We start from the raw sequence: 20,785 nt of genomic DNA, 5'->3' as shown, positions 1-20,785 counted from the left end.
AATGTGATGGCTGAAGGTATTAAATATATCACAATTTTAAATGGCAATAAAGCCAGAGTGGCGCCATCCTAGTTTAGAAGGAGTTATTATCTTTGTAGAGTGAAGAAAATTTTTGTCCCAGACCCTAATCAAAAACACCATCTGTACTAGTGATCTAATTCTCCCCAAAAAAACCCTGTATGATGAAAAAAAAATACATAATTTTCTAAGTCTGTAAACCAAAATTCATGAAACAACTTGGCAAATTGATTTACAGAAGCGTACAATACTCTTAAATAAATCATGTAAGTAATCAATCCACGAGTGGTTTAAATAACGAATCGAATTATATAACAGGCACGTTTGTTAGTTTTCGAAAATCAGTGGCCACCAGAATATGAAGGTCCGGTGGAGCTTATTTCCTTTACTCTTTAAGATTTATTTAAAAAGTGGAAATTGTAACTCTTCTCATTATGTGCAACACCATTACGAAACGGCCTTCAGGTGTTTATTTTATTTTTTGAAAACAAAAAAGGCTTAGGTTTATATGATAAAGAAAAAGAATATAAATTGGAGTGTTACTTCACAAACCCTTGGTAGGACCATGGACTTTGAGCGATGATCCATCCCCCCTAACACGGCAACAACTAAAGCAAAAGCCAATGCGTAAGCAAATGTAAATGTCAACATTGAAAAACAGATACTCGATAAAATGCTGGCATCTACAAGAGTATATTGGTTTTTGTATTTGCTTAATAATCTCAAGAACTCGTGCCCCCCGATTCAATTGAATCCCGACAAAGCCTACATTTGAATCAAAACTAAGTCTCGAAACCTAGATATGGGAATCTTTAGTAACCAAAATTAAGCCATGTCACTAAAAAACTACCACAAAACTAAGAATCGGAAATAAAAATATTATTCTTTCAGATGAACAATTTTATGTTACAAATTCTCCTTTCAAAAGGATTGACAACTTACCTGCTAATGCAGTGCTTATCCTTACTTGTCCTCATCGTAACCAAGGCTCTTTTAAGGAACATAAGAGGATGCTTCAAGACAAATTGAGTCAGAGGTTGGAGTGACCAATAAAAACAACAGAACGCTGCATCAAGAAGAGCCGTTCAATTTTAAACCCCCAGGGAGGAACCGAATTCCTCTATGTTGTTTCAATTTGGCAAGAGCTTCTTGTCTTTTGCCGCATTTTATATCCACGTAAATCGCTGTAACAATAGCCTGGGTAGCATTGGGTGTTTCAGATAAAGCTTTCATCACAAAGTGTTGGGCTCGCTCAAAATCCCCCATCAAAGCACAATTGACAGCAACATTCGCACAAAAAATTCCACGAGCCTCCTCAGGACTGGCAAACACGGATAGTTTGGAGTCACTTCCTGAAGAGCCAGTAGACCCACCATTTGAGTCCTCGTTGTCAAGCTCCTTTTCCATTGTCTGTTTTTCACAGTCCTCTTGGCTGTACGGAAGCTCCACGTTGTTTCCAGCAGACACATATGTCTTCAAATAGTCAGCAGCTTCCTTCAGCTTATTTAGCAGGCATAATGCCTCAGCTACATACATAAGCCCAAGAAACACGTATATTCTTGAGCACTCTGGGAGTCTTAACAGAGACTTTGCTGTTGACAGGGCTTTCAAAGGATTTCCGAGTCCAAGCTCTACATATGCCAAATCTGCGAGTACTGCTTGCTTTATCATCCTGTTCTCCTTCATACAGAAGTCTTCATATTCGGGAATAGAATTTTGCAATGACGTAATTAGATTGTTTCCAACTTTTTGTTCTTTCACTTCACCATTTGAATTGACCTGGCTTGTGGCAGATGACAAATTAGATGCCTTGGGATCGCCATCTGTGGTATTCTTGTTCTTTGTACTCCGCAGCTCTGATGTTTCTATTGATTCACTTTCCTCTGAACTAGGAGCTGAACCACATCTACAACTTTTTGACTCCATCGAATCAAACAAATGCATAGAGTTGACCAAACACTGCCGGGCAAGAGGCAATGACAGACCAAGCTGCCTGCCATCACTTGGAAACAAATCATCCTCTCCGATAAATTCAAGTTGGTCGTCTGATGAAACCCGATAACCCAGAGCAAGTTGCCTCCATTTCCCCTTTCCAATGACATTAACTCTAATATCAGATCTGTCATTTGAGGAAGGACTAGATTTTATCAATCCCTTTTCTAAGGCCATTAGACAGCACTCAGCAATCCGTAACCACAAAAGAGGTTGGTTGTAAAAAATTAAGCTGGCAGTTTGGAAACAGCGAGCAGCATGGAAAGGTCTACCACATGCCAAGGAATACACACCACAATTATATGTTATCAGCAGGGATTTATCCTGAGACAAAGCTACGAGTTTTGGAGGTTTTTCCTTCCTAACGAGCAAGCTGTTATTTAGGGCTTTAGAAAAGAATAAACCTGAGGTGTGATGCTTCCCAAGTCGATAATAGATGCACCCAAGATTATTGTAGTACATGCTAGATGTTCCAGTTTCTGAGTGGTTACTTGATGCCAGTAAAAGCTTGATTGCTTTGCGATGGTTCCCACGAGCATATTCGAGCTGTGACTTCAAATAGAGAGCCATGGGATAATCCTTGCCACGAGCTATGTTCATAGCCATCTTAACTTCACGTTTGGCGGCCTTTAGGTTCCGGGTGAGAAGCAAGAAACGAACTTTGTAAAGATACAACTTAAGTCTTAAATCAATAGCTGGCAGAGACTCAACAGCTTGGCTCCTCAAAGGATCATCGGAAGATGGGATGCCAGGTTTTTGAAGGTTTCGGCCACTAATGTCAAGGGAAGATAACAACTGCAGTGATTCATCTTCAAGTGATTCCTCTGATAACGTGCCAATCAAAGAATTCTCCAATGCATTTGAAGTGTCAGCAGAATCGGAATGAAAAGCGTCAGAAATGGTTGAGTTGCTGGGAATTGAAGCAGATTTCAATGCTGGCAAAGGTTGTTGCTGTGCAGAGAGGCCGTTATCTACTTGATTGGTCAAGCTACTGACACAGAAAACCTTCTCAACATAGCTTATCACGTCCTGAAATAATAATTCTTATTTGACCCACATCTAAAAGACATGATAAAGAGTTAAACAAGTAAACAGTAGTAAATCTTATGACATGGAGTTCTGACAAATAACTGGTGATACACCTTAACAGCAACTAAACTTATCACACTATGACTACAACTAGTCCTCATCATTCGAATTACAGTTATTAAAAGATTTCTTAAGAAAAGAACACATCAGAAAGAGTAGAAGAGATCTCATACATTTAATTCTAATTAGAATGAAAGGCTCAAGCAGTCAAAGCGAAGACACATTCTACCCTAAATAGTTTCATCTTCTAAGACTTCTAAGCCATATACCCTCACAAGGATAACTTAAGCCCATTACCATGTTTTAGGAGTTTCCGTCAACAATATGAAATCCATACCTATGTAATTGTGCAAATAATCAAAACTTATAAATGACAAGTAGAAGCTATCCTGAATCAACCGATATATTTACTGCAGGTTCCGGGAGAAATCATAAAATGTAAATTGTTTTTTTCCCAATAAGAAACAAAGTTGATTAATAAATTTAAAGGACATTTCTGTGGGGACCTAGCAGGTCTTTTAGCATTTTTTTTTAAGCATGGAATAAGATCCTCTGGTCAACATAAACTTTAATCTTGATATATAATATCGAAATTTTACATTTAACTATTTAAATACTATTATTATCACAAGAAAAATTGTAAATCTTTGTGTCTATCATGACTCCCCATTATAAGAGCCATCCAAAGAATACATGCAAATCCATGCAGGTAAGACATGGGGAAACAAACAGTTGGCCACTTGCAGTTTAATGCAGAATACATCATACCAAATGTTTTTTAGGTAAAAATGATAATACTATCTATTCCTCGAGAAAGAACTATTGGAACTAAAGGGATGATAATATTGATCATATTTAGACAAAAGCAAGTAAAATAACCTCCGCTTGAGAATACCACATCCATTCTGGGATAGATTGTACTTACAGCAGATCTTGAAGCATGCCGAGAAAGTAATGCAACATCCAGCAACAAAAGACAGATACGAAGTGCGGTCCCCTATATAATAGTGACAGCTAGCCAGTTGGTTTAATCAGAATTCACAAACAAGAAACATTGTAACACGTAATGCATAATACTTGCTTTTACCTCATCAATTGGTTCAATGTTCTGATATAAAGTATCCAAACACGAGAATGATTTTGGGTACTCATGAAGATGGAACCAAACAACTGCCTGCAATGAGAATCATAAATGCAAACAGGGGATTAGAAGGGGAAAAAAATCAGCACCAAATCACGATATTAACAGTGCCAAACTACATGAAACATACTATGTTGAACATTGCCACAGAGGTATCAAATTCATCACCGCGAACAACAGGGGAACCAGAAACCTGATGCACCACATTATTGGTTCCCCTCATGCTAGCAGTTGTATCTTTGCTTCCGGTGTGCCGGCCAACCTCTAGGTGTTCTCTAGAAGCACAAGCAAGCTCTTCATTTTGTTTCTAGATCAAGGGAAAAAGGAAACCCAGTGTAATAAGTGAAACCAACATTGTACTATGTTGGGATACTTTCATACTAAGTACAAAGGGTAACATAGAAAATTTTGCAACTGATAACTGCATTACAAATGACTTAGTATTACCTAGACCAAAAAATAAAAGGTGATGGTAACAATCTGAGGAGGTTGCATGCAAAGCTCATGATTAATTGGCAAAGATGAACGTTTTTCATAACAAAAAGACTGCCTTCTCTTCTTTGTCCTATCGGCTAAAAAACGATAAACGAAGACTGAAAGCACGCACACATAATATTTATTTCTCAGGTACCTATCATTCCATGTAATCGTCATAAAATCACATTCAATTGGAAAGCTGTGTACATAGGGAGATGAATAAAGTCCATACATAAAGAAAGAGAATGGGAAAGTACCATCTAAGTACAAACCTTTATGTTTTCAAGTGCTTGAAGAAGCCTTTTAGGATTTGAACAACCATCTTGAATGTTCTCCACAACTGCTATATTATGAAGAATCTAAAATGGGAAAAATAAATAAAGAAAAGATACATCAATAAGACAGAAACTGCAAATGAGATAACAGACGAAGCATTCATTTTACAAAAAATTCACCCTGACACAATCTGCTCACATAAACTAAAATGAATCAGTAGTTTTAATTTTTTGAAACCACCAATTGAAACAGACTTGATGACCAATAGTTATGGTGTAAATTCAAGGAAATTATTTTTATTCAACTTGGCCGTTCAATAACTTACTGAGACTGGTCAAGTTAATCATGCATTAAAACTTTCATTTTCATGTTCCTTTCACTATTTCCTTTGAAAATTTAAATCTCAATCCAAGCTAAATCACTATGCATGGTTTTTAATATATTAATAAGCATAACTTGTTTGACTTATCACAAATATATAGGCCTCACACAGTATTGTCTCAATATGCTTGTGCAATTGAGGGAGAAATTGATGAAAGACAAAACCCAGAAGAAGAATGACCCCAAAAAGAGCAAGCATTCAAACAACTGAGATGATTAAAAAATAAGAGAAAATCAAACAAGACAACACACTTGGAATCTCTCCAGGATACTAAATGAAGACTTGGAATCTCTTCAAGGCTTTCTAACAATATTTCAGAAAATAATGTTAATGGATCTCGAAAGCAAGTTCCAAACTTCCAATTCATCACTTCAGCAGAAAATGATTAAAATAATCTATATCCTAGTTTTCTACTACTATATCGGCTAGGCCAAAAAATAGAGTAAGAAACCTAAATAATAATGATCGAGTGAACTGCTGAAAGAAAAGATCATTAATATGTGCCTCAAGGAATAAAACCTAGCTGGGCCGCTGTACTCATATAAAATTGACCTCATTAATATTCTGCCTTGAGAACTAAAACTTTCAGATTCAACCTTGAGGCAAAACATCCTAAAGTTTTAACTCTTATTCTCATATATTCGATAAACCCTCCTTCCTGACCTATTCTTCGTTGTATAAAGGTGTGGACAATGATAAGTCAATAACCAACCATTGCTTTATATGTTACAACACGATACTTTTTCTAGCATAATCCTTTCGGTAATGAACATGCAGGATCTTGCTTAATGTCTTACAGAAATTTTTGTGCCCACCCCTTCACTTTACATGTTTTTTTTCCTAAGGGAAGAAAAAGAAGGAAATATTTTGTTGAGAAATGCCACATTCTCCATTTAATATGGCACTTGGAATATGAGAATACCAGGATACAAAAGGACATTCATATCTAAAACTAGGCAAAGGCAACAAGCTGGTAAAGCCAATAGAGATTGATGTAAAACAGAGTTGATGGAAAACTGAGATTTTTATCTATATTATAATTTCAATTACTCCCGAGTCTTTGGCCTTCCCAGATCTTCCTACTAATAAATTTAATTGTTGATTGTGAGGGGAAAAAGGAATGAAGCCAGGTCGTTAATCATTATTATATTACCAATGAGAAAAATAAACCAAAAATAGACAAATCGCCAGCCTAAGTCATTTTATAGCAAAACTAAGCACTTGTGGCAAGCTCAGGTAAGCCAAATTAAAAGAAAAAACAAAGATGTGGGAACAGAAGGAAAAGAAAATAGTTCTATAAGATCATGGCTTCAGAAAGTGTCACTCAGTTCCCCCACTTTATTTGATGCCTAAAACGTGATGGTTCAACAAAACAGCAGACAAAACCAGAACTCGATTGTCATTTCCAGAACCGGGAGACGTAAAAAATTACAAGAATCAGTTCAACAACTTTCTAACGAAGATTAATTAAGAAAAACACCAAAGACCTCATACCTTTGTACTCATACAAGAAAAGTTCTTAATGTATCGAACCTATATCCACATATTGTGAGATAAAATATGACACACAAAAAACACGAGGAACATCAACAGTACAGCTTGATCAGATAATTCGCCGTGAAACCACAAACAGTCTAGCCTAATCAGAACTCAAAGAATCGAAATAATAGAATCTAAATTTCCTTGAACTAAAATACAAGATTACCCACCTTCGGATCGCGCTCCTTCTTCTGCGACAGCTGATTCAAAATCCTCAAACAATCAACGTACTTTCCAGCCTGAAAGAGTAGAGCAGCTTCCTTCGCAAGACCCGCAGCAACAGACAAAACATTGTCGTTCTCCGCTACGGAGGCCAACGGCGACGCATCTCTGTTAGGAGATGGCAATGGCACCGAATTTGAATCCATAACTTCACAGATCAATTCAATTAGACCCTGAAACGGCACTACAATGCACCGCAGACAAAGGAAACACCTGAGTTGCCCCTTCTCAGAAATCCTTCAAATTCGCATTCGAATCTAAGATTTCAACTGGAGTGGGAAAGCGTCTTCTTCGCTAGAGATAACGAGCAGAGTAGAATCCTAAACCCTAGCGAGTAGCGACACCAATTTCAGAAATAGAAATGAAGAAAGAGAGGTTGATGATATAAATCCGTATATTATGTTTGTATGATATGGTAGAGGGAATTTATTTATTTTTAATAAAACACAATATAATAATCAAATTTATTATTTTATTAATTAAATGTAAAAAAATAACAAACTAAAATAAAACACAGTTTTTGATACCCGAAAATATTTAGAAGGCATTATTTGGGTACCAAACTGTTGGGCAGGGCTTTAGGGTGTGTTGTAAAATTTGAATTGGGCCGGTCATATTGAAAATTAGTTTGATTTGTTAATGGGTCGGCCCAACTGTTAGTTGTGGATGATAATGTATTAATAATAATTTATATGCTTCGTGTATATCTGAAAATATTAATTATGAGACTATTTCATATTTATAATTATAAATAATCAATTTTAATTTGTTTTATGAGCTTGCAGAATTGAGGAATATGTAAAATAGATTTAGCACTTCATACATATATGTTAAAAGAATTACGAAATACCCAAAAAAATATTTATTTGTATGTCAATCAAATATAACGTAAAACATAGTTTTATATGTGACTCCGTAGATCAATTTGACAAAAACTTGTGTGCGACGGTCTAACGAGTCGTATTTGTGAGACAGATTTCTTATTTGGGTCATACATAAAAAGTATTATTTTTTTATGTTAAGAGTATTACTTTTTATTATAATATCGGTAGGGTTGACCCATCTCACATATTAAGATCCATGAGACGGTCACACATGAGACTCACTCTATCAATTTATAGTATTCTTTTTTCCTTTTTGAAAAAACTATGTTAAAATACATCACATATCAAAATTTAAATTCCAAAATTTGAACTAAGGTCTTGTTAAAATAAAATTAAATATTTTCATCACTCACATCGTTAATTAAACTACAAAATTGTCACTCAAAAGTGAGAAACGAATATCCGCTTGTCTCCCGCTAGATTCGTCCGTTTAGGCCATGTTCCTGATTAAAATTACATCAATTCAAGCCGACACCTTTTTGACCTACCGTAAATTCAATTTTACCGTAAATTCAATTTTGCTATATTTGTTTATATTACAATGTTCTTTTAGTTTTTATTTTTAAGATAAGATTATTATCATTAACCTATGATTCTTACTTTCTTTATTTATTTATCGAGTAAACTCATGAAGTAAAAAAAATAACTTGCATATCGAACTGATAGTGTAAATCACGTTGAACAAGTCATGTTCTTTAGTTAAACATTTATATACAAAGCAAATTCAAGATAAATTTCCTCCGCACAAGGACCAAGGTTGATGAGTGTTCGTTTAGATCTCTTACACAACATATTTTTTCTAAAAATTAATATTTTACATTTTCAATGCACCAAAACATGCATATTCACTCATTTTTAAACTTTAGAAAATCAAAAATTTTGTGTAAATTGCTTTAAAATTTATGTTGAAAATGTGTTTTATAAATCAGTAAACATCGTTTATGGGTTAAAATTGGTTGTATTTTTGTAGTTTGTCTAATTATGGGATGAGGGAATCCGTATTCCATCGTGTTTAATTTCTTGTGTTAGGATTCTGTTTTCTTTACTTTTTTGGCAGAAACAATTAGCAACACGTGAAGTGAAGCTGACTGAAGATGTGTTTGTCTTTTGCTATTATTAAAGATTCCATTTCATTGAAAACTAGTTTAAGCTAAACAGGTCCACATCTTATATATATATATATATATATATATATATATATATATATATATATATATATATATATATATATATATATATATATATATGTAAGCGATGATACTTTCATTATAGCTCGAGTCATGAATGATTCGGGATATTATATAGATAGCTTAAATCAAGGTAAATCTACATGAAGAGTTCGTCAGAGACCGAGCAGGTGAGTGTCCGAGATATTGTCTCTCCGGGTTATCAGAGGCCCGAACTCTTATACAATCTCCCGGGAAACATTCTACATGAGCTACCTCAAAAATAGCATTTTACTCGAGTGCATACCTTATGTTTGACAATCATTACTGTCAGAACCACATGGGTTTGACGTGTCAGAACAAGTTGTCAGAAGTAAGGTATGGGCAGACACCTTACCATAAGTATCAGGTGGGGCACTGAAAACAAAATAATAATGAATTTCTTCCTATAAATAGCATGTATGTATTTCATTTGAAAGCTTTTGGATTTTTGAGCATTCACGTATATTTACTCACATATGCAGTTTTTCTTCTTTATCATTCACCTGCTGACTTAGCTCATCTTTTCGAACAAAACTTTCATTCGATTCAATAGATTATTCTGACTCTGCTCACCCAATTTACTCAGATCACGTAAATGTCCTTTTAACTTTATGACGTTTCAACCATTCAAACAAAAAATAATATTAATTTATATCATATTTGATTATATATTATCTTTTTGCTCTCAGTGGTGAAGCTTTTTCTAATTTTTTCTTAAAAAGAAATAGTATTTCAAAGGAGAAAAACTAGTGATTGTTTTTAAAAAGGAAAGTTGGTGAAAAATTCTCAATCAAAATATTTTTCGGGTTCATTTCTTACTCACAAAATTGTGGTACTATGTCATAAAAAATGTGGTACACTTCATGCGAAAATGTGGTACTAAAAAAGTACCCAGAGACTGAACAAAAAAATATCGACGACTGAGACTGAAGACCAATTTCTCGTTTTTGAAATAATATACAATTTTCCAGTTTATTTTAATTTTATCCTATTTGTACGGAGAGAGCGACAGTGGAATGGGTTTTTGATATTAATTTTTTTAATGAAATCTTGTACGTATAATTCGATGGTGACATTTTTGTTTTTTTGTATCTATTAAAATAAAAAAAAGTATCTTTTATTTATTTATATATGGTTATGTCAGCCTTTTGTGGATTAAATTGTCGGAATGAGTAGTACTTCATTTCATGCAATGTCTCATTTGTCAAAAGCAAAATATGCGTGTTTGTTTGTGTCAAGCCAAAAATAAATCTCAATTTTCTTTGTAAAACTTTGGAAATATCATTTCAACGTACTAATCAAGAACATATAATTTTTTATTTTTTTTAAAAAAAAACGTCTTCTTTAAAAAATCTGATTTTGCATATGTGATTGATCAGGTTTTCCGTTATCTAAACTTTGTGATATAAAAGAAAAAGGGGGGGGAGGGTGGGGAGAGACACGCCGATTCATTGAGAGCAATCAACTCGAACAATATTTTTTCCTGTCGGCTCCAGTTAAGTTTAGAAATTCATATTATGATAAGTGAAGAAAGAAGCTTTGCTTTTAAATCTTTTTCCAGACGTTACTCACTTTTATATAAAAGTTTTTCAATCTAGGAGTTTACTGTGGGCCGATATATATTCAATGATCACAAAAACTCATACGATTTTGTGAGATAAATCTCCAACTCGATCCGCTCTATGAAAAATTATTATTTTTATGTCAAAAGTATTGTTTTTCATCATAAATATAAATCAGATCATCCCGTGTAACAAGAGACTTTATATATATCACATAAACTATATTTTCCGGTGTAATATTAATGATAATTTCCCAACAATTATTTTGCTTTAACGTATCGAAATTTCTGATACCAAAGACCCTTTCGCTGTTATATTCTCAAACGCAGTCACAAATCTTGTTTATGTACTATGAATATTTATACTGATTCATGAGTTGATAACTCACTCTTTATCCGGAAACATTTTGTAATATGTAAGACAAGCCATTAGAAAAGTTGGACTATAGCTACGGTAGTTATTGACACCGGTCTAGTATTTATACATTATATATATGTATATTGTCAAGTGTAAGACGATCACTATTTATTTTAGGATTGTCATATTTCCTTGATGGTTTCAAATTGTTCGGTTCAACATATATTGGGTATGAAGATATCCCAAGCAGCAATGACTAATAATATTCTAGATAGTAGTTGCGTTCAATGGCATAAACCAGACCGCGCGATCAAATGTAACGTGGATGCGCTGCGTCTTCTTTCATTAGAACAAAGATGGGTTCGGGATGTGTTTTGAGCGATGACGAGTGAGATGGGTTCGAAGGTTGGGTTTAAAAGAAAGTATGCTCTGAAGTTGATGCAAAGGTGGTGGTGGTGGATGCGATAAATTCAAGTGTTGATATCTTAGAGTTTAGTTTTATATCATGCAAAGATTTGATTAGAAACTAGCAAGATTTTTATATTATCTTTACTCGACAACAAGTGAACGAGTTTTGCAATGCTTTAGCCAAAGCTTCTCACGTCGCGGTATTTTTCGGTCTCTGGACTAACACAATAACATGCAAACCACATTAGCCAAATAAACCACACTGAGTAAGTCATGTCGTGACAAGTTTGTCCGATAAGATATTTGTAGGGAAAATCGAACTTTTGATTATTGACCAACCACTCACCTACTCCATAAAATCAGACATCCCTTTTAAGGAAAAAACTTATTTATTAAGTATCATGTAGATTCAAGTAATTTATATACTATGGCAATTATATATTAAGAAGATGTATAATTATTAATTTTGCAATTGACTGAAAAATATTGTACAAAAAGTACTTAGTTTGAATCAAGGAATGATCAAATTTTAATTTAGTTCATTTAGCTATTTATAAGAGTTGATACACCAATTTGATATATACCAAAATAAATCTAATCCACTTAATTTTTTTTTTTAAAAGCTGGGGAGCTGACGAAATTTGACTACATTATTATTATCATGCTTTTTGCAACCGGGAGACATATGCTTTATCTTGACAATCATTAATGTTTTTTTATTATTTTAATATATGAATTTTAGTCTAAATTTTTAAAAAATATGATTGTGAAATCATTATGTTAGTTTATTCCCATAAATAAATGACATCTTTTTATCAAATTTTCTTTGCATCCATTTGTATCAACGTTTTTTAATTACTTTATAAGTATTGTAACATAATGTTTAAAGGATAAAATCAATATTTTAATTTCAAATATCAAGGTCTCTAAAAAGAGAGTTTTATGTTATTCTTTTTAAAAAAATATTAATAGTTTTTATATACTTTTGAAAATCAATAATTGATCAAATTAAATACATCCAGTGCACGATGACGATAGATTTAAAAATAATATGTTCAGAACTTACAATTTCAACTTCCAGAAAGAAACTACTAAAATTTATTTTTAATTTTATTGGAATAAATTAGTAAAATCCATAAAGTAATTCTTTAAATATAAATATTGAAAAGATACGAAAGCGCGATCAAAGTCATCCTAATTACTTCGTACGTACGTTCACCCTCAATAATTGAGTTTAATTATGTGATCAGTGGGGTCTTTTTCTATAAATATATTATAGCACCAAAGGTACTTTGGATGCAATAAATTACTGACACATCTCAAGTTGAATAGATAGGATCGAAATATGAAATTGAGTGGTAAAATGATATTTTTGAAATTATAAAAAAATAGTTTTTTTAATATAAAAAATAGTTAATATAGAATAGCATCGATTATACATGATTCAGTATTATGAAATTATTTACGAAATAAATTAACTCAATCATTGATCACAACTCAAAGATTAATAGTCTAGTTTACGGTGTTTTAAAATTATCCAAATAAAAGCCTATGTCTATAATGAATATATAATTTTCAAAAAGTATACAATTCGTTTTTGATATCATGGTGAGTTTTTCATTTTTTTTTAATTTTTTTTACTTGTATTATATCTCTTATGTTTAATGTGTCTATGAATAAAATAACATATTTTCGCTGTATATTATCTCCAATTCACATGCATATTTGCGGATGCCAACATGGTTAGTACGTAACTAACCATCGATGGTACCGACTATGGGACCGAACGGGACACGAGATTTCGAAATTTTTATCAAGTGAATAAATGGCATGCATGGCTCATATTATGTGGGTAATAAGACAGGAACCTGCAGCATGTCACACAATATGTAGAAATTACAGAAAAAAGTTATCAAGAAATTTATATAGAGTCCCTTGCGATTTTCAAAATCTCTATAAAAATAGTCACATTTCTCATATCTGTTTCACGCTCATTTCTCATTTCCCGTTATTCTTTCTCTTTGACGGAAGAGGAATTGTTTTCTGTCTTGAACATCTTTTTCTTCACCTAATCACATTCCTGCTTTAAGTTAGGTGCGTCACCTACTGAATTTTCCAGCATTTTTAATAATTTTAGATATTCTGTCTAGATTGTAAACTCATTCATCCTGTACTTGTGTTTGAAGGTCAGCAAGTGTCTAATGTTTGTTGGGCAGTGTAATTTGCTTTCTTCTAGTGCCGTTACAAACTTACATGGAGCACTAAATCTTGCTATATTGCGCTGAGTTTAACGTGGGTTTTTTTCTTGTTGCAGGGTAGTTTGGTAGAAGAAGAGGAATCCCAGCAAAGAGTTAGCCATGACGATCAAGCCCGGAGTTCGTATTGTGGATAGGAAGCTGGTTGTAAAAGACAGGACCATACTAGACAACGTGCCGGAAAATGTGATCGCCACCTCCGGCGCGGCAGCAGGGCCGGTGGAGGGGCTGTTCTTGGGGGCGGTTTTCGATCAGGACAGCAGCCGTCAGGTGGTGTCGCTTGGGACGTTGCGCGATGTGCAGTTCTTGGCGTGCTTCAGGTTCAAGTTATGGTGGATGGCACAGAGAATGGGAGATAAGGGGCGTGATATACCACTGGAGACGCAGTTTTTGTTGGTGGAAACTAAAGATGGATCCCATTTGGAGTCGGATGTTGATGGGGATGAAGAAAATAAGATTGTTTATACAGTGTTTTTGCCTTTGATTGAAGGGCCATTTAAAGCTTGTCTGCAAGGTAGTGAGGGGGATAAGCTAGAGTTATGCTTGGAGAGTGGGGATAAGGAGATATTTGCGTCAAATTTCACCCATTCGGTGTATATTAGTGCTGGTACCGATCCGTTTCGAGCCATAAACGAGGCGATCACGGCTGTGAAACTCCATCTTGGAACATTTAAGTTAAGACAAGAGAAGAAATTGCCTCTACTCGTGGATTACTTTGGATGGTGTACTTGGGATGCTTTTTACCAAGAGGTGACTCAAGAAGGTGTGGAGGCTGGTCTCGAGAGTCTTAAGGCTGGTGGGACACCTCCGAAATTTGTGATAATCGACGACGGCTGGCAGTTAGTCGGAGGCGACGAGGATAAGACACAAGAAATCGAAGAAGAAGCATCACAAGTGAAGCAATCAAAGCTTTTGAGGCTAACCGGAATCAAAGAAAACAATAAGTTCCAAAACAAGGAGGATCCCACCGTCGGGATCAAGAATATTGTAAACATAGCGAAACAAAAGCATGGATTGAAATATGTATATGTGTGGCACGCGATCACAGGATATTGGGGTGGTGTGAGGCCAGGAGTGAAGGAGATGGAGGAGTATGAATCGGCTATGATTTATCCGGAACTGTGCAAGGGGGTGATGGAGCAGGAACCGGCGTGGAAAAGCGATGCCATCGCATTGCAGGGGTTGGGTTTGGTGAATCCGAAGCATGTCTACAAGTTTTACAATGAGTTGCATAGCTATTTGGCATCGGCTGGGGTAGATGGGGTGAAAGTGGATGCACAGTGTATATTGGAGACTCTCGGTGCTGGAAATGGAGGTAGAGTTGAGCTGACAAGGCAGTATCATCAGGCTCTGGATGCTTCGGTGACGAAGAATTTCCCGGGGAATGAGATCATCGCTTGTATGAGCCACAATCTTGAATCTTTTTACTGGTATACATCTGATTCAAAGGTTCCTTATAATCTTATCCATTTATTAGCTTTTTCATGCATTTATAGTGCTATAGTGAGATACATACACCCCGATTTTGCGTCAAGAAGCTTCCTGTTAGAACGCTAAAATTTACATTATGGAAGAAGAAGATTATACAGGGTGATGAAAATTTTCTCGATCCATACGCGTTTTAATTAGTATATCACTTCTTGGAAATGCTTTTGTGGTTGAACATTAGTTAACTGTATAATTTGTTCTTAACTTCTAAAAATATCGTGATGGCGAAATAGCTCGAAACAAACTGCTGTCGTGAGAGCATCAGATGATTTCTACCCGCGTGATCCAGTATCACATACGATCCACATTGCTGCCGTTGCATACAACAGTGTTTTCATCGGAGACATCATGTTACCTGACTGGGATATGTTCCATTCTCACCATCCGGCAGCCGAGTACCATGGATCAGCCAGGGCGATCAGCGGTGGACCTGTCTACGTGAGGTGACTGCCTGTCTCCCCTGTCCATCTTCATATTAATTAAGGGCAAACAGAATAGGCGAGAGTCAACTGAAAAATATTTCAATGTCATTTTCTTGAATTTGCGTAGAGTACTGAGATAATGTCCTTTTCTAACAGTGATGCACCTGGGAAACATAACTTTGATCTTCTTAAGAAGCTTGTCTTTCCAGATGGCTCGATTCTTCGAGCTCGTTTGCCTGGTCGGCCCACGAAGGATTGCTTGTTCTCTGATCCATCTCGTGATGGAGTTAGGTGAGAAATTTCTTCAGTTGCTACGTATTGATAAAGTGAAGTTGATTCTCTGCCCGTATTAGGATGCCATGTTCCATCACGATGTTGAATTAATGCTTAATCTTGTCGTTGATTGTCATCGGAATGTGCCGATTTTGTTATTGCTGTTCGTAAAAGAATCAAGAATGCAAATCGGGGTGACTTCCATTTGTAAAGTTGAAATTGAAGTCGATTCAACTGATTTGACAAAATTGGTGACGACATTTTCTTTTCCAGCCTCTTGAAGATATGGAACATAAACAAATATACAGGTGTACTTGGAGTATACAATTGCCAAGGTGCAGCGTGGAACAGTGTTGAAAGAAAGAACACATTCCACCAAACTAAACCTGAAGCAATCACAGGCTATATCCGGGGCCGTGACGTCCATCTCATATCCGAAGTTGCCCTGGACTCCAACTGGAATGGGGACGTAGCTTTGTATTCACACCGAGCCGGTACACTCATCTGCCTACCATATGATATTACCATGCCAATCTCTCTCAAAGTCTTGGAGCACGAACTTTTCACGGTTACACCGATTAAAATACTAGCACCTGGATTCAACTTTGCACCATTGGGGCTCATCAACATGTTCAATGCTGGTGGTGCCATCGAAGGGGTCAAATACGAGGTCAAAACCGGTGCACAGCTGGTTGAACTCGAGAGTGGAGTTGAAGGGAGAATCGAGAACTTGAGCTCTGAGGTAGTGGCAGCAGTTGCCCTGGAGGTAAAGGGTTGTGGGTGTTTTGGTGTCTACTCCTCGGTTAAGCCTAGAAAATGCGGCGTGGGATCATCTGTGGTTGATTTTCAATATGATGGAGCCTCCGGCTTGGTGACATTGAACCTGACCAATATGCCTCCCGATGATCAGAAGGTTCATGTCGTTGAGATTGAACTGTGAAATTATCGGCAAAGGGTTGATGGTGTGTAATCACGGGGCAGTGAACATTGAAGTCGAATGAATGGTCTTTTTCCTCGGATTGGTCCAGAGGTTGGCAGTTGGTTTCTCAGAATTTAGAAGTTCGTTTACATTAAAAAAAAAACCTTCAAAATGGCCTCTTTCCTACAGGAGGGTGCTTGTATGGTAGAGTTATGACTTGGCTGCCACTGTATCTGTCAAATTATGAAAGATCGATGTAATAAAAAGTGTTACTGTTTTGATTGACAAATAAACGTGCATTTCACATTTTAGTTACAAGAATATATTTGTAAGGTAAAAGAAGATAGCAGCCAAAAACAGCAACGGCTGCCTGCTGATAGCATGTGGCAGAGTGGCACGCCTAAGTCCTGGTGGGCCTGAATTTCGGAAAAACATGTGATAACTACAGTAGTGTCATATTGCTTGTCAACTCATGACCTCAATCACCCAAAATAAGAAAAGAAAAGTGGCAGTAAAACGTCCAAGAAAATAACCTACCATCTTATCGAACAATACATTGTACAAGAATAATGTCATTATTTGTAATTTGCTTTGTATCAATAAATGGGTCTGACCAAATTTAACATTCTTGAAAAAAATGTTTCAAGAAAGTGATTATATTCAATCTTGAGATTTAACCACAAGAATAATCACCACCTCCCACACTATCATCCTAAAAAGGGCCTTTCGATTTACTCTCCATCATGGCTCAACTAAAATCGTTCCCTCGCTTCAGGTTCCAGTTTTGGAACCCAATCAAAACCAGTGTTTGGCAGCCCCAGTCAGTCGGGGGAGTGCAGGTCCCGTCCGTGCCAATACCAAAACCCACAAGTATCCCTACTCAAAACCCACTGTCCTCTCCATGTTCATACTCACCCACTCTATAAAGAAGGTCAAACACCATAAATATTTGCCCAAAGCAGATCTAGCGTTGTTTCCTAAACCACGGGATTCAAACGAAATCAAAGCTCCCAAGAAAGAAGATCCATTTAAATTATCCTCGAACAAAATCTCCTGAAAACTAGTGCATAGATTAGCAGCACCAAATTACGGATACTTGGCATTATTTGGAACAGCGTTGCATTAAAATCACCTCACAATATTCCGACGCAAAAAACAAAAAGGAAAGAAAATAAGCAGGCGTAATCTGGAAATGGGAAAAAAAGAGATACCAGCTTAATGGAAGTTCTCGCGAGACCCAGATATTGGCTATCACTCCTTTCGTTGGATCCGAGGCAGAGGCAGCGAATTCCAGCTCCTCTAGCAAGAGGGACGAATCTAGGGCTTCTTCTAGGAGAGAGAGTGTGTGTGAGAGAGAGAGAACGACAATTGGGCTTGAACCAATCAAATTCGACCCGTATTTTGGGGTGTGGAGGTAGATTGCCCCTGGTGTTGCATTGAATTGGATTTGGACTTTGAGGTCCATTATACCATCTGTTATATATATATATATATATATATATAACATGCATGACTTATGAACATTTATTTTAATAAAAAAATCGATTAAAAAATCTAATAAATGAAAATAAATAAATAAAGATAGTTTATATGAAAATTGCATTTGGATATTTGAATTTTAGATTTCAAATCACTCTCTCAAATTGGTATTATCCATTTGAATACTAATTTGAAATTCCTTGAATTGGTCAAATATATATATTTTTTATAATGTTGCAACTTGCTGCCGTTCTTTCTGCTAAAGTATATTATTTCTTCTATTTAAAATTTCATCAACCTAATTATTTGAAATTCATTGATGTCATTTATATAATATTATCAGAAATCAAAATCATATAAAAAAAATTCATTTTAAATTTGTTTACAAGATAATATTCTTAAGTATGCATGCATCACGTGCCAAAAAACACTGATATAGAAAACTTTGTGAGAAATTAGTTGGATAATAGATAAAACTGGTAAATTTTTTTTATATATATATTCAGTGAGTGTTAGAAAACCAATTTGATATTTTGTGTTTATTATTGATAAAAATTTGGTAGATATATGTGATTAGTAATAGAGTGTTTTTTTGTGATTGTTGAGCAACAATAATCATCTTATAATTAACCACACTAAAATACTTGGTCTTTTACCTCACCTGTACATATTTGACTTCTGGTTGTTAGTTAGTCAGTTGTATATTGGTTTAGTTAGTTTAAGTTGGTTTAGCAAGTTTGACTAGCTTTACTCAACCGACTTGTATATGTTCACCATTGATCATTCTGGCAATGATTAACATAGCAGATATTTTTCTTCTCATTTCTCGTGTACCTATAGCTCTGTTCGTAATACAAAGTCTAATTCAGTAAAGCTGGCATAACCTAAACACCAGGCTCGAGTAAGCCACTCCTAAGGGATTTTTGCGTGTAATCGAGCAGAGCACGAAGCACCTAATAGTAAAGAGGCAATTTGGTACTTGCTGATCGTCAGTTTTTGTGAAATAATATATATAAACTTATTCTTCTGGTTTTTGTTAGAAAAAACACTTCTTTGGTTATATTTTAGAAATTTTATGATTGTATGACACTTTTTATTAGTCATTTTATTATTTTATAATAATATAAATAAATAAGCCAGGAAGGCTTGGATCATCAAGTTTTCGACATAGGACCGGTGAATCTATGCCAATTGACTCAAACCCACGTCATGAATTTATTTATATTTAAACACATATATTTTTAAATCAAATAGAATTTATGCTCATTTAATGTAATTAATTAGACGATGGTTTCAAATATTAATTAAATTAATTTCATCCAATTATGATGCAGAACCTACTTGGCTGTCTATCAGATACGGCTCGGATGATAATATATCCGGTGTGAACTGTTATATACCGGGGGAACAGGGGAGTGGGAGAACTATTTAATTAGCTCCCATTAGGAAAATTATGGTGGGGATATTTATGTTACCCCTCTGAAAATAGCATTTATTTTAATTTTAACCAAATATTTTAACGATATGTCTAACTTTTTTTATATATATGATTATGTGATAAAATCCAAATAATAGGTGCACACTCTTTGGATCGGATATATACATGAATAATTCGAAATTTTCGAGTCGCCGTGTATAGAAAAATAGAAGAAAATTATAATGTTGTGTCTGATTTTTCTTTAACAAAGATGAATTAAAAAATAATTAACTCGGAATTTATAATAATTGTAAAAATGTCTTACACAATATTCAAGATTTCTTGCTCCATGCAGTGAATGGAATAAACGGAAAATTGTATTGATCGAAGATAATAATACAAGTTACTTTCAACACAAATGGAATAAAAAGAATTGCACTCTCAATTATAAGAAATAATATTATATCGAGGGGATAATATTAATATTATAAAAATTATTATTTTAATCATCTCCCAACATAATTAACCAACCCGACCAATACATATATTTTAAATCAACCATAATAAATTGTACATGTTCAAGATATGTGCCATGCATACAGCTAGCTAATAATAATAGTTAATTATTAATATTTCCAAACAATAATTAAGATTTGAATGAATCAAACGATTAATGGTCCCTCCCTTCTTTTAGCTTGCCACTAACTTTTGTTACCGGAAAAGGCCAACACAATAACATGCCTTTTTTCTCTATTATTATTATTATTATTATTATTATTATTATTATTATTATTATTATTATTATTATTATTATATATATAGACACACACACACACACACAAGCGATGTTACTCCACGATGTATTGTATTGTATTATATTAAAGTGAGTCTAATCAAACATAATTTGTTTTAATAAAGCTTAAAAGCCTCAAGAAACATGGCCTGGCTATATTAGTGTTTGCCAGCTAATTTAAACA

General features: G+C 34.9%; 2 protein-coding genes across 4 annotated transcripts; one reads left to right on the top strand and one right to left on the bottom strand.

Moving 5' to 3' along the window:
* Window positions 1-664: 664 nt before the first annotated feature.
* LOC140825396 (uncharacterized) lies at window positions 665-7,536 on the bottom strand. Its single transcript, XM_073187150.1, has 6 exons — window positions 7,085-7,536; window positions 4,990-5,076; window positions 4,371-4,547; window positions 4,187-4,273; window positions 4,025-4,096; window positions 665-3,039 (listed from the first exon to the last, which is right to left on the bottom strand). The coding sequence occupies exons 1-6, from the start codon at window positions 7,280-7,282 to the stop codon at window positions 1,090-1,092; spliced, it is 2,571 nt and encodes an 856-aa protein (XP_073043251.1). The 5' UTR covers window positions 7,283-7,536; the 3' UTR covers window positions 665-1,089.
* Window positions 7,537-13,510: 5,974 nt separating this feature from the next.
* LOC140825395 (probable galactinol--sucrose galactosyltransferase 6) lies at window positions 13,511-17,218 on the top strand. 3 transcript variants are annotated; one of them, XM_073187147.1, is made up of 5 exons: window positions 13,511-13,649; window positions 13,870-15,240; window positions 15,532-15,741; window positions 15,877-16,011; window positions 16,267-17,218. In XM_073187147.1, the coding sequence occupies exons 2-5, from the start codon at window positions 13,913-13,915 to the stop codon at window positions 16,931-16,933; spliced, it is 2,340 nt and encodes a 779-aa protein (XP_073043248.1). In that variant the 5' UTR covers window positions 13,511-13,649; window positions 13,870-13,912; the 3' UTR covers window positions 16,934-17,218. The 3 variants fall into 3 exon arrangements, with proteins under 3 accessions (XP_073043248.1, XP_073043249.1, XP_073043250.1); XM_073187148.1 differs by having other exon boundaries at window positions 13,522-13,653; XM_073187149.1 differs by having other exon boundaries at window positions 13,533-13,644.
* Window positions 17,219-20,785: the final 3,567 nt, after the last annotated feature.

Source organism: Primulina eburnea, chromosome 3, assembly GCF_022965805.1.
Source record: "Primulina eburnea isolate SZY01 chromosome 3, ASM2296580v1, whole genome shotgun sequence".
In the NCBI taxonomy this organism is placed as follows: Eukaryota; Viridiplantae; Streptophyta; class Magnoliopsida; order Lamiales; family Gesneriaceae; genus Primulina; species Primulina eburnea.
Note: the sequence above shows the minus strand (reverse complement) of the source record. Positions and strands in the feature narration are given on the sequence as shown.

Coding starts and splice junctions, on each gene's coding strand:
- LOC140825396 (XM_073187150.1), bottom strand. CDS start 7,282: ATGGATTCAAATTCGGTGCCATTGCCATCTCCTAACAGAGATGCGTCG. Junction 5,077..7,084: donor AGAAGGAGCGCGATCCGAAG/GTGGGTAATCTT, acceptor TTCCCATTTTAG/ATTCTTCATAATATAGCAGT. Junction 4,274..4,370: donor CTGTGGCAATGTTCAACATA/GTATGTTTCATG, acceptor TTCTCATTGCAG/GCAGTTGTTTGGTTCCATCT.
- LOC140825395 (XM_073187147.1), top strand. CDS start 13,913: ATGACGATCAAGCCCGGAGTTCGTATTGTGGATAGGAAGCTGGTTGTA. Junction 15,241..15,531: donor AATCTTGAATCTTTTTACTG/GTATACATCTGA, acceptor ATGGCGAAATAG/CTCGAAACAAACTGCTGTCG. Junction 15,742..15,876: donor GGTGGACCTGTCTACGTGAG/GTGACTGCCTGT, acceptor CTTTTCTAACAG/TGATGCACCTGGGAAACATA.